The 15,544-nt window shown below is 26.0% G+C and overlaps 1 protein-coding gene across 4 annotated transcripts in view; it reads right to left on the reverse strand.

The window, feature by feature from the left end:
* The window catches only part of LOC107166827 (discoidin domain-containing receptor 2-like), a 323,537-nt gene that overhangs the window by 150,240 nt on the left and 157,753 nt on the right, over window positions 1–15,544 (reverse strand). For all 4 annotated transcript variants that reach the window (XM_089225581.1, XM_089225580.1, XM_089225582.1 and 1 more), the window contains one exon: window positions 13,671–13,773. In XM_089225581.1, coding sequence (XP_089081707.1) covers window positions 13,671–13,773 — 103 coding nt within the window. The remainder of the gene's footprint in view (window positions 1–13,670; window positions 13,774–15,544) is intronic.

The raw sequence follows: 15,544 nt of genomic DNA on the forward strand, positions 1-15,544 counted from the left end.
TTATTATTTGTTTAATTTTGTGAATAAAAAAGGCTGTTTTTAAAAAATAAAAATAAAAATCAAAGCATCTTTAGAAGCGAAAATATGAAATTAAATTTAATAATATGCCTTTTAAAAAGTATGAGAATGACAACAAAGTTAATGTAAAACTACGTTGAATTTACAGCTCAAGCGAAAAAGTCTGGCCATTTATGGCAATTGTTGAAAAAATATGATAAAAACAAAATGAAAAAAATGAGATAATATTATAAAAAAAAAAAAAATCAAGACAACATTCATTCTTTATGATGTTATTAACTTAATCATGAAAAAAATCAGTTTACTATATATAGGTAATATATATTGTTTATTATTAATAATAATTAATAAATGGCTACCTGCAGTATGTATATATACATATTACATATATTACAATCTCTTTCAAGTTGGTTGAATTATTTTTTAAAGAGATTGTAGATAAATTTTAAATTTTAAAATGTTTATTATTTTCGTATTTGATCTCACAATTGAAAATTAATTTAAATGTATTTTATATGTATTATTATATCTTATGTTTATGAAAATAATTTCACAAAGTAAAAACTCAAACCATTATAGTATTTTAATTTATTTTATGAAAATGGTTACCGTAAAATGTCGAACATAAAAAATATGTCAATTTTTAATTTTCAACTATTTGTAATTAAGCGTTAATAAATAATAAATATAATATAATAATGTTTTAGGTGCTATTTGAAAAAAAAAATATTCTAGCAATTAGGGATTTTAAATTAACAAATCTAATACAACCAATTCAATTTAAATTGGATTAAATTAACTAAATTATAAGACATTTTTACTTAATTTATAAAACACTATGCATTTTATTAAACAAAACCGATATTAATACAGTAATACGATTATGCACACAAAATCGAGTTTGGAATCCTTACTATAGGTATATTTCTTGCAAAATGTATATTCTTGCTGTCATATAAAATAAGGTACATGCGTAATTCACAACATTTTAAACTATAAATAGCATACATCAAGGAGCTCAAAATAATATAATGGTGACATTTGTTTTGTTCATTTTGAATCCAACATTTTTATATTTTCAATGAATATATTATTAAAATTTTAATTAATTATGAATTATATATTTCACATGAACGATTTTGTAACTAATTTGAAAATGGGGAAATTAGTAATTAATACTAATAAGTAATAGTATTATATAGTATATCATGTAATATCAATAGTTTAATTTACATTTAATAATATGAATTAGCAATTAGCATTTATCATACCTACAACTTTAAATTGAATTTCAAATTAATTTTGTGTACCGTAACCAGCAATAACGTTTTTACTTTCAAGGATCTAATATTCTTATATTTCTATTTTTTCTTAGACTAGGATTACTTATTATTATTAAGAAAATAATAATAATTTACAAATGCAGTTACAGACTATACATTTAGTTATAGAAATATCTGAACAGATAACTTATAAACTGACAAAAATATAAGAATAAAAATATTTCTAATAATAAAAAATTCTGCTTTGACAATAATTTAGATTGTTTTATATATTCTAATTATATAGCGGTTTTCAAAATAGTAACTAAAATATTATTAGTATACCTATGGAGTAGTTATGGGTTCATTTATCATATAATCCAAAACGTGAGCTTGATTTTTTTTTTTTTAAGCATAGTGGTTGAATGATAAAGCGTGCGCTTGCATAAGTAATAGTCTTATAAGCCCCAGTGTCCGTCAAAATATGAAATTATACGTGCATTATGCATTTGAGCACAATATAATATGGACTGCAGGAAGGGACACAGATCATAATATGCGTCGACATATATAGGTACAGAAGCATATTATAATACGTATATTTTATATTAAACCATCGGCTGTCTCGTCTATTATAAACGAATAACGGAATATTCGAAAGAACCGCCCGAATGCGTTTTATTTATTCTCAACGCGACCGGATTTTTGCGATCACCCACCTTTCTGAATACGTATATTTCACGGAATACGACACTGCAGAATATAATACGCACGTACAACCATTTTTTTGGCGATTCTCAGACCGTTTTTATATCAAAATTCTCCTTGAATTAGAATATGAGAATTATGAGAGTATGTGACTGGAAAAAGTTTGACAAACTACATACAACGACGAGTTTAAAAAAGTGGCTGTAAAGTAAGCTTGGAAGCTTACTTCCTCTACTCATCAAATTGTGTCGGTTACTGTTTAAATAAAATATATTGACAAAGTTAAAATATTTGGACAGCATATGTGGTCAGCAAAAATTTGAATTTGCACTTTCTAAAAACTTGTTTGAAATTATTTGAAAAATATATTAGAAAAAGTTTTTAGGTTTGGAAACCATGAAGATGAAACAAACAGTTGAAAATTCTAAAAACTAAGCTTGAAATTTGTATAAACCATTTGTAATATGTTGGTGAAGGTTTGGATAAAATTGAATAATATAGGAAGGAGAAGTTTTACACGCACGATTTAATAATTTTTCAGAAGTCTGTATCATGTCATCCCACCATATGGGGAATCAACAGAAGAATAAAAAAATGATAACTTTAAATTATTAGCTAAATTCAGGTAAGACTCAATTTATAATGGTAGGTACTATATTAAACTAGTATTACTTCGATTTCTGTCCAAAAAAAGTGTTGTTAATACAGAAAAAATTAGGTATAGTTTATTTAAAAAAAAATACATAACTGTAAAACCAATAGTTTCCATGCTTCGTTCAGAACTTAAAACTATACTAGTGATACTATGCAATAAATTTGAAAGTTAATTCATCAAGATCCAGGAATATTTAATAATTTTACGGAAACACATTTAATCATTTTAAAACGCCGATTCTTGATGTACCTAACCTGTCATCTGCCAATCTGCATATTATTATTTTATAGCTAATACATACCTAATAACGTTATATATTTTTTATTTTTTCCAATTTATTTTTTTATTGCCAGGCTATTTGAGGTTTATTACTATATCGTTCTTATATTATGATTATCATATCATATCGTTCTGTGCAGTCAACAGCTGAATAAAATATTAATATTGCGCCAACACGGATACGCGGCTGCACGCCAGACGCGTAGTGTGACATTTGCGTACCTATAATAATAAAAGACGTGACGTATTGCTCTAGTGATCGATCACCGGAGATACACGACGTTATAATAATAACAATATTATAATTTATAATATCTAAACTCGTCGTCTGACACGGTGATGGTTTATTTTTAAATTTTTTTTCGTCGAAATAAAACAAATACCTACGACGATAATAAGAAAAAAACAGTTGCTGCACAGTGGCGACCCCTGTTGAACTTCATATTATATGAGCTTAATTTGTCGACCGTTTTTAACCGATGGGTTTTCGTTGATTAAAAAATCATAATAACGGGTCGACGAGCACATAAAATGCATACGCGCCCGCGTGAACGGGATAGGACGTATAATAATAATAATAATAATAATATTATTAAGTACAACAATTTTTCACATTACAGAGTTCACCCCACCACTAGACTAGTCGGCGTTGACAGGTAAATAAAAAAATATAAATACATACATATTTAAGTATATGCGTTTTGTTGTTGTTTTTTTTTTTTGTTGGGTCGATGTATAATAACGCACGTCACAGTACACACCCCGTACGTGGGTATACGTCCTATAATTACGTCCCGAGTCCCGTAGATTATTATTTTATGCAAACTGTGTGTAGGTGCTAATATGTAGTTTGTTATATAAAAATACACGTTAAATATTGGAAATAATAATACGTGGTTGTGTACTAATATGTTCCGAATCTATGAATTGTTGTAGGTACTTCCGCTGTAGGTTGAACAATATATTTTGTCGGTACACGAGTCAAGTGTCTGATACTCTTATCTAAGGTCTTTTCTTTCATTATGGTGTTAGTTCATTCAATGATAATCGACATCGTGCATAAATATAAATATATTTATAATAAGTTACGTATTATTATATGCTATTATATCACATAAAATAAACTACAACTAACAAACAAATTCGGGAATATTATACAAACTTTCATTAGTGAATGGAAATTTCTTCCTTATCCTAAAAAAAAAGAGATGAAGTAATAACCATTTTAGTTAAAATATGATACAACAATTAAACTCATTCTTTCTTCATAACCAAACTACCACCCCAAACATACAACTAGTGACGGTCAAATGATTTTATTATGGTGAGGAATGATGTTGATTTTATAACATACACTTTACTCGTTAATAACATAATTTGAGGATTATAGATTAATTAATTTTTTTAAAACAAAATTTAAAAATTTAATTAATAAGTAACAATTTAACCTAAATTAAAATCAAAAAAATTTAACGGACATTTTTTTCTGCAAGTTAATTTAATATTTAACATGAAATTATATTTGAAACAGCATGATGGATAGCCACTATATTTAGGCCACTGAGATGACATCAAACCAGTGTGTCTGATAGACTTTTGTTATATACACGTATATATATTGTCCTAAGGACCCCTAACGAAAAAAGGGGAAGTTTACAAAAGTTGTATGCCAATAAATTAGAATCGGGAAATTTGTCAATTACGGTAATATAATAAATTTGGTATACATCTCTAATTTATAAAAATGAATGTTTGTTTGTTTGTTTGTTCATTCTGTATTGATTCAAAAACTACTGGACCGTTTTCAATAAAAGTTTTATGAACAGATTCCTTAAAAGTTAAGACTCGGTAAAGGATTTTAGCTTTGTTTTTTCAACCCTTATTAGTCCTAACCCATGCGTTTTGTTTTAGCTCAAAAAAATTGAATAATTTCTTAAATTAAGTATAATATATTGTTGCAATAGGTATAGATCATAAAATAATTATTATGGTTGGATATAATTTTCTGCATTATATTATATTTTTTATTTAAGGTATTTAGTATTTTAATAAATCTATTCTATATTATCATTTTAAAATTGAGTATAAAAGCTATTTATATATAGGTACACTAGAGGCTGTGTATGGTTGAGGTTAAACTAAAAAAATATTTAACCGATTTTAAAAAACACAGTTGATAAACTGACGAAACGATATGTGGATAGATTATGACAGTCAGATACCCAATAGAGATATTATTAGTTTGATTATATCTAAATGGGGCATTATATGTAAATTTATAGTTTTTAATCAAATGGCACCAAACCTTACACATAATATATTATTTAGGCTACTGGATGGATCGTAAGGATATAAGAATGGAGGCCACGAGTAAAAACTAATATATAGTTAGGCATCATTTTTAATGAAACTATTTTTAAAAGTCAACTTGTCTTCAGAACTAAAATCGTAAATGCCTCTTTTATCACTGAAATGCGACTCGTGATCCAGTCATTTCGTTGAGACACAACTTAATAACTGTGGTTGAGATGACTCTGTAGACTCGGACTTTAAATACACAATTTTGAATTTATATATTATTAGTTTTATAAATTATCATTTGAAACATATTTTTAATTTAAATACAAAATAAATCAGAAAAAGCATTAAAAGTAGATAATACTTTATGATATAAATGTTTTATGATTATACTGTTAGTTTACAAATTATTTTATTTATATTTTATACACATTTTTTATTTTAACCTTAATTAAATTTTATAAGTAGATTATTTATCTCCACCTAAGTTTATTTTCTTTTTAACAAAAAAAAATAATTTATTATATTACCAACAATTCCAGTGAATAGATATATAATATTATACCTATATAATATTCATATTTACGTATTTGTATATTTATTTATACAATCATTGTTAATATAATTTATTATATTATTTTATTACTATAAAAATATAAATTTAGAAAATAAATGCCATGGGGAGATTTATTTCACTCACCCCTTCAATTTAACTGTCCTTTCATACGATACATGAATCTTGCGATCAATCATACTATGAAAAAAATCATAAAATACACTGAAGAACAAAAAATATTCATTACAGTAGACTCACTCCAACATGCACTTAACAAAGAAAAGACGGTAGTAATCTATTATTTTTTCCATTTAAACTTAAATTAAAATTTTTAATTGTTGTATATTATATTAAATAATGTTATTTTTTCTTATTTACGTATAAACTTGTATCTAATTTAAAAGTAGGCTAATAACCATAGCTCTTGAAGCCTTGAAAGATATTAAAAATTTTGATCATTAAATAAGCTTAAAAATAAAACTACTTCTGTAGTTATTTACCGAGAAAAGGACAATATTTTGTCCATGCTTACAATTTAGAGATTATCACTATAACCAGGTAGGTATTAAAAAAAAAAAAAAACTATAGGAACAATTTTAAATATAACGTTTCTACGTGTTTATTAATATTGAAATGACAATGTTGAATTTGTATACTATTGGATGTTATTATCAACTTTATTTGTTGGCAGGTACTACTGATTTTACGATCTGGGAGTGATTTCCGGAAACCTCAGAAAGTCGTAAGTATAGCTATAACGAAATGTAATATTGTATGGCCGAGCAGCTTTCTGCACGGTGTTAAGTGATTTTCAGTCATAATGGACTCCTAGTTTGTACATGTAAGTTTATGAGAGTAAATTATTATATAATATGTCGATCATACTGAATAATCAACATTAGGTACATATTTTTCAATTAAACTTAACTGTTTTGGGTTCTAATAGTTATTTACTGTCGTAAATCAACAAGGACTCGTTTCAACATTTAATTAATGGTGAATACCTAACCTATTAAATTTCTATCTACATCAAATGACAATAGATATTTAATCAACTCAATTTTAATACAACAATATATTATTACAAAATAAATAATAAATTACAAAATGTACAAAATACGATGATATTTCTAGATAAGAATCCATCAATAGCCGGACACTGCGGAGATTGAACGGGTGACGATTCAATCGAATTTTAATCAAAAAGTTAATGTAATTGAATCATACTAATATTATTATTCGACGTTTAACAATCTAAGCATTTGTTGGGACCATCATGATTGTGGTGATTGTAAGTCTTTTCGACGGATCATTATCATCTTACCAGGCTAGAATTCATCAAAACCACTGCCTATGAGTCTGAGAATAAAATATGATAAATAAAATAGTTATTGAGGATAATAATATCGATATTTTATATCATTTTTTTTTTTTTTTTTACGTTTATAAAGTCATATCATCGTTACCTACGTTGACGGTTTTCTCGGTAACATCAAAATGTGTATACTACACATGTAATATTATATTTATTTTATATTTTCGTAATACCCTCAGTTTAAGGTAGATCCTATAAAGAAATAAACAATATCGGTGCTTTGGTCACGATGAAACAGAGAAAAGGTATATGTACCCGATTAACCGATATATATGAATGTATAATATATATCACACGATACCCACGTGTACTGAAGTGAGAAAAGTCGGTCACGTACACACGATACATATATAATATATATATATATATATATATATATATATATATATACATATAAATTGTTTTTATTGCCGTGTATTCCTGTACGTATGCCACAACCGATGGTCATCGTACGATTGAGGGTAGTGTGGATATGGGTTTTTATGGGTAGAAAAAAATTGCCTCTCCGATCTGTGCGCAGGGCGCAGGTCATAATTATAATAGAAAAGAGGTCTTCTGCACCGACGCCTAAAGTATTGCAATAAGCTGGTAGAAATAGATATTATGATGCTGCAGGTTTATTGTTCACATATTATTTTTGACGCGCCCTTTTCAACGGGACAGTTATATTATTCTAATTGAGATGGCCAGATGGGGGTTTAAATTCTTTTAAAATGTTGAAATAAGAAAACCACCCTTAAAAAGTGATTTATAATTCACTACTAAAAGTTTAAAAATACAAAAAATTGTTCCGAATAATTTTTAATTTTTATTTAAAAAATAAATTGTTGGAGTATCGTTTATTACTTTGAAAATTACTAAAATAATTTATTGTTGTCTGCTTAAATTTATTAAATGTCACTTATTATGTATATTGCATTTATAAATCTTCGTTATAATAATTTGTAAAGGTCCGTTTTAGCCTCAAAAATATATACCAGCGTACCATTAATTTAATATTAAAAGTTAACACTTATTTATTGATCATAGAACTCAGTAATTATTATTTTATAATTATATTGAACAATAATACACAATTATTCGATTGTTTTATTTTCACATTTTCAACTTGAACCAATCAAAAAAAATCAATATCTGAATTCGTTTATTATATATATATTATATAGGTATATTATAGTTATTCGATTCCAATTTATTAATACAATAGGTTTGTAGGTATTCTACTCAATTCATATATTGTTATTAAACAATTTAGTCCATGCCTATTATGATAAATTAATAAATACAAACATCCGCGTCCTAATAATTTTCATATATGAGATAAATACGTTCAATATTTGCCACTAAAACAAACGACGGTAGTAATTTTCGGAAACCGCCTGTGAGTGAGTTCAATATTATATAATATTATGTAGGCATAAAAAACGCTATAATACCGTGAAGAAATTTATTATTAGTAGTGTTATGTGACCACATAGGTAGACGAATATACTATAACTATATGTACACATTGTACGCCACCGTGTAACCGCCATAATATCATATACCAATATCCAAGTCATAGCATCTTTCCAGTCTGCCGACCTCGTTAAAATTTCCGATGTATTTCGGTCACGTAGTTAAATTTGTTCGGCTGACTGAGAAAAAAACGGGGTAGCATATTATAACCACCAATGCAAGGGGGTGTAATTGGATAAAATATAAAATGAAATCAGAAGAAAAGTAAATCCTGATAAATATAACGCGGCAGTGATTGAAATGTCTTCATCAAAAGGCAAAAACGAGAGCACCACGTCAATGACCTCTTATACTTTAAAAAATGTATGTAACACCGTTTTGAACAATAGTTTCAAATTATCAGTTAAGTTTTCATTCAAAAATTAGTTGTAAACAACCGGATTACTTTTTAAAATTTCATATTTTTTTTTAATCCCCGTACCGTAAATTGTAACCTAACCTAACCTAGCCAATAATACTTATTATACCTTATGACAGAGTTGAAAAAACCTCAAAGGTTATTAATTGTATAAATCAACTATTCATACCAATATCTCTTCATTGTCAAATTTAATTTGCATGTAGTGTGCACTATGTAGTAGGCACAACCAGCGTTTAAAATTATACTGAATAATAATTATTAATCAGATTAATCATTAGTTGATGTCAACACGTTGCATCATAGTATCTTTTATAATGTCAATAGTTTTATACAAGTGTTCATTGATCAACAGAAATGTTTTAATTTGAAAATGTATACTTATATTTTAAATGACTTTTCAATTTGAATTCTAATTGATGATAATATGGAAAAATGTTATATATAAAACATACAAATATTAAATAATAAACCCTGTATGTTTAAATAATTGTATAATGATAATATTATAGGGAATTAAATGTTTTTATATGGAGTAGAAATTATTTTGAATACTTAAGAGGATGTAATAGTGCTTATTAATTTTAATTATTAAAATATTTAATTTTTCGTTAGATGAAATTTACAAAAACACATTTTTTTAATATAGAGATATTAGTGTTTAAAAATCTAATTATTAACTTGAAAAATTGTTTTAATATAGAGAAATTTATGTTTAAAAAAAAACTAATTATTAACTTGAAACATAGTTTTAATATAGAGATATTTATGTTTAAAAAAAAAAAATTATTATAATTGAAACGTTATTTTTAGATTCTGAACGAAGTGATGAATGTATTGATTTTACAATGATGTGTTTTTTTTTTATGTCTGTGTACAGCATAACTGCATAACTAGTCGAAATAATGCTTCAATTTCAAACTTTAGGGGTGGTTTCCGATGTAAAAGTGAATATCCTTGGTGTATTATAGAGGTCAAAAGTAAACATTTTCCAACAGTTTTCAGAAAATCGTGAAAAACAAAAAAAAATGACAGAAAAATGGGAATTTTTACGCAAAACCAGTTTTCGACCGAATCGAATTTTTATATAGTTATAATTCAAAAACTAATCACTATAAATACTTGAAATTTTCACTAATTTTTGACTTTTTTTGAGGTCTTTAAAGACCGCTGAAATTTTCGATTTTTTTGAGAATTTTTTTTTTAAGTATCGGTAAAAAAATTTTGGATCACCAAAAATACTTGAAAATTTAATACAAGGTTCCTTATGAGTTGTTCTTATTGTAGCAAAATAAAAATTAAAAATCGTAAGTCATAATTTTTTTTTATAAGCGTTTATAGTTTAAATTTTTACGAAATCTGTCGAAAATGCGAAAAATTGCAAGTAATTTTGAAGTTAAAAAATCATAAAAATGTTTTTGTTTATAACTAAGGATTAAAAAAACAACACTAAGTTTTCCATTAGTTTTCCTTCAACTACCTATATATAAAATTTGTAGGAAAAATTTTAAGTGCGTTTGAATTTTAAATTATTACGAAATAGCGTAACGATAACGATTTATCCTCAAACGATTTTAAACATTTGTTATTATTCAAAAAGTATAAGTCGTAGATACTTGAAAATTTTATCAGTTATTTAGATTGGCATTTTCTTTACATGATTTAATTTTCAAAATATTTTGACTTTTTGAAAGTATTTATAGACAACTGAAATTTTCAATTTTTTTTAAGTGTCAATAAAATTTTTTTGGCCATATCAAAATACTTGAAAATTGAATACAAAGTTTCTCATAAGCTATCCTTATAGTGATTAAAACATTATAAGAATACATAGGCACAATTTTTTTTTATAAGCCTTTATAGTTCAAATTGTTACGAAATCTGCCGAAAACGCGAAAATTTGCAAGTCATTTTGAAGTTGAAAATCATAAAATGTTTTGTGTTTATAACTAAGGATTAAAAATACAACACTAAGTTTTCCGTAAGTTTTCCTTCAAATAGCTATAGAGAAAACTCAAAGCGTCATTATAGAAAAAATTTTAACTGCGTTTGAATTTTAAATTTTTATGAAATCAGGTATATGTATATCTATGATAATATAAGGTATTATGAATTATGATAACTACATGCAATGTTTTTGGAAAAATTGATTAACTATGCCTTATGCAAAATGCGTCCTAATTGAAAAATAAAATATTTGTTTCAAAATAGAATATATGGCAATATTTAAATATATTATATCCTAGACTGACAAATCATCATCGTTCATAATCGTTTTTGGTATACAATGATACCTATCATTGCATTCAAATCTAACCTACCCTAGTCAGAGGTCCACCTCACCAGCTAATGTACAGCAGAGCGACATCCACTTACTCGCTTTTTTGTTTTGATTTAAACAATTTTATAAAAGAAATTAAATTTTTACATAATCAATTATGTACAATATTTTATTTTGAAAACACAAGTTACTATAATTTAATTTAGTTATTTTAATGTTTAATAGTTAAGCATCACTTGTGTCACTTTGATTTTAAGTATACTTAATAGGTATGATATGGTGATAAATAAAAGCAATGTGTATAAAATGTTTTAATAGATATTTCGTTAGATATGTAATACAATAAAAATTTTCTAGAACAAAATGTTTTGCAGCATAATATTTTAATAAAAATTTAAAAAAAAAACAGGAGATCATCGTTTTCAAATATGTAGAATGATTTTTTTTTAACAATAAAAATGTATATTTTCAAAAGACAATATATTTAAAAATATGGGTTACCTACTTACTATTCAAAAATAACTGTTGGTTATGGTTATAGGTTATAGCTTAATACTTTCATATTACCTAATGAAAAAATAAGATTAAATTTAAGCATATAAAACGTTTGGATAACTTTTTCCTTAAATTTAAAAGTTGCTATTAAAATAATGTGTTTTTATTTCCAGGACTGCAGACATGGTAGGGGGGTCAAAACCCCTTTAACAATATGGAAAGTACACAGATGTATTTATTATAAATTTATATATTATGTAATTATTATGATAACTCCCCCTACTTTAGCAAATTCCTATTTATAGCACTGTTATATGCAGTATACAACACAAATATAGGTGGGAATGTGATAAAATTAACAAATACTACGAAAGAAAATGTGTTAAAAACCCAATGTGGGTATAAAAATTGTATGTATCACAAAATAGGTAGTATTTCAATAAAATCTATTTTCGGCCAGTTATTATAATTAACCAATAAAATATTTTAAATTACATAATAATTGAGGTATTTTAAAAATATGTATTATTATTTATTACTAAATAATCAAGGATCCAAATAATTTACAGTTTCTATATGCTTTAGGAGAATATTCAAATATTATTATTATACATATGCAAACCTGATTGGAGGGATAACTGTACTATTGGGAGAAAAAAATATTACAGTATAGAATCTATTTAATTCATATCAGTATATTATATTATTATGAATAATAAGAAATATAATATATCTATGAAATCAAATTAATGTTCTAAACGATATCTAATGTGATACGTGCGTTATACAATAAAATTTATTACGTTTTCAATAAAAGTTTATAATAAGTTATAACAACATGTTATTCAGAATATTTAATTTAATTTCAAAATATTTAGTCAACTATATACATTGACAAATTTACATATAAGTAAACTACTAAGAAAATATTTAATTTAAAACGTATACCAATATAAAATTTAATTTATTATTTTTGATGATATAGTAGTGGTTTTTACATGAAAAGTCATCTACCTATAAGTAATAAACTAATAAGTATGTTACAATGCTATACTTATGTAAAATATATTGTCCGTCGCATTAACGTATTATATGGGTAATTGTAAATGTAATACAAAACTGAAAGTAAACATCTAAAAAGTTTTTTTTTAAATAACTGTTTTGGTACCTATTACAAAAAAAATAATAGTTTATAACCACTCATATGCAGAAGTTGTTTTCTCTTAAATAATTCACTACCTAACTATAATTTTTGTTGCAATCAACATTTTAACACTCAAATATGTTTTTATTCACCAACCATAACTATTCCTTAATTATATGCATTATGTATAAAAATACCCATTTATGATTTTATTTTATGTATTTAGTACATTTATGGGGGACGAGGTGGCCGAGCGGTCTAACGCGTCAGCTGTGGCTCAGCCGGACCGGGTTCGATCCTAGACCATCGGGCGGCATTTTTCTCCGGGCAAGTCACGGTGTCCGGAGAACAAGTGCCACCATCCCCCACTCCGGGGCATGGCAGAAACCTACGGGTTCCCCAATAGAAATTCTGCCTAACAGGCGTCCGAACTAGGCCTTCGGGCCTACTCCCGGACATAGCGCCATGTGAAAAAAAAATAGTACATTTATAATTTTAATTCATTTATCGATTAGTTGGTTAGTTGGTTATATTATCCTCAAATGTAATTTGAACTTCGAATGGATATCATAATTTGCATATAAATATATAATACATTAATGATAGTATTAATAAAAAATATAGTACATAAATACATAATACAGCTTAACGCTTATAATTTATATTAAATTATTATAATTTTTTAAGTTTATATATTGTAAGAAATTTAATATTATTACTTACCGTCCTCTTTGTGGTCCAGTACCATAATCATAAGAAGAACTAGAAATTATATCTGTATCTAGTATTTTGCCAGACTCCATCCCCAGTGAATTATTGCATTCATCTGAAATTAAAAATAATAGTTATTAGTTATTCAATTTAAGTATAAAATATAGTTATTTTTACCACTGTTTTACAATAATGATAGAATAAAAAAAAAATTAAAAATGGATTATTTTGCATTTACCTATTTTGTATCACCTCGAAAAATTCTAGTAGTGGGTTAAAATATTAAATTAAAGAGAATTTAAATACGATGACTAGAACTCTGTGTGCAGTCTAGTTATACAAATATTTGTAAAAAGAGAATATATTTTAAAATATTTAAACATATCAGGCTCATAATAAATTAGCTGAGATGAACGGTGAGATAAGCATACCTTAGTAAAAATATAATGAATGGATTTTATCATACTATCTCTTTTTTTATTTTATTTATTTATTTAATTTTTTTTTTTTTTTGAGAGAGAGAGAGAGACACACACTAATTACATTTTTAATAAAATGGTTGATTACCACAGATAAAAAAAAATATGTGAATAAGATAAAGAGTTTGCAAGCAATATACCAATTTTATTATAACGATCTATAGGTACCTACTAGCTAATGCTTTTCAATACGTAGCGTAAGAAAACGTAAATGATAATAATATGCACTGATAAAAATTCGCATGTGACACTACTTGTGAAAATGTAACTTTATAGTTTTTATTTGTACGTACTGGCGCTCTTTCCTTATAACGAGTATCCATCTACTGTGTTAAAAATATTGTAATTTTTCGTTTTCTTTCAGTACTGTATACTGCATACCTATAGGTATTATTTAATCAAAAAAATAAGCCATTTCTACTTACGCGCTACCAGTAATTTCCGTTAAGAAAAAAATAATAATAAATCGTGTAAAAAAAATATGGACCAAAGATCATAAAAAGTTGTGTTTTCTGATCTGTATGATCGTATGAAAACATTTAAAAAAAAAATATTTCCGGATGTCTATCAGAAGTATTGATTAAATTATTATCATACAAACTTGAACAAAATCACAACATTCTTATTAACACAGTGCCCATAACTCCAGAAGAACGATCATGTATAACTAAAAAAACTCCTCACTCACAAATGTTGTTTCCTTATCACAAAGTTATAACTAAGTAAATAATTTATTTTGAAGAACCAATTATTTTTTATGATAAGCTTTAAAATTAGAGTGAAATGTTATATTGTACTTATAGTAAAAAGAAATTTGTGTTTCTTGGTCGATTTTTACAACAGATTCATTTTTAAACGATTGTGATTTACGAGTAATTAAAATATTAAACATTTTATTAAAAATTCTTATAACTCATTAAAATATCAAAAAATACTTAGATACTCATTACCTTCAAACTTAATACTTTTATGATAAGTTAATTTATTCGAATATTAAAGCTAGCAGCACAAAATAGGATTCGCTGAACCCAAATTAGGCATGGTGAATTTTTGGAAGGAGACTAACAAACACATTTGGATTTTAGATGTAGGTACCTAACGTCTTTTGTAACATGAAAATTACAATCTTTTATAGTTCTTCGTTTATGTTTTTTAAACAAACAGCTGTTAGTCAAACATAATTATTCAATTTGTGGATGAATACAACTATAATTAACAATTCATATTATTATACTAAATTATTATAAGGTATATGCATAAATTAAACCATGAAATCCATAAGCATGCAATACCCATTGCGCTACAATTACTGCTACTTACAGGTATTATTATTAATATTTATACTATTACATAAATACATTGCTCACACTTATTATAATGTACCTATTTATCCCAGAGAATGTAAGC

This window comes from Diuraphis noxia, unplaced genomic scaffold (assembly GCF_037042655.1).
Source record: "Diuraphis noxia isolate RWA-SAM2 unplaced genomic scaffold, SU_Dnox_SAM2 contig0004, whole genome shotgun sequence".
Lineage (NCBI taxonomy): Eukaryota > Metazoa > Arthropoda > Insecta > Hemiptera > Aphididae > Diuraphis > Diuraphis noxia.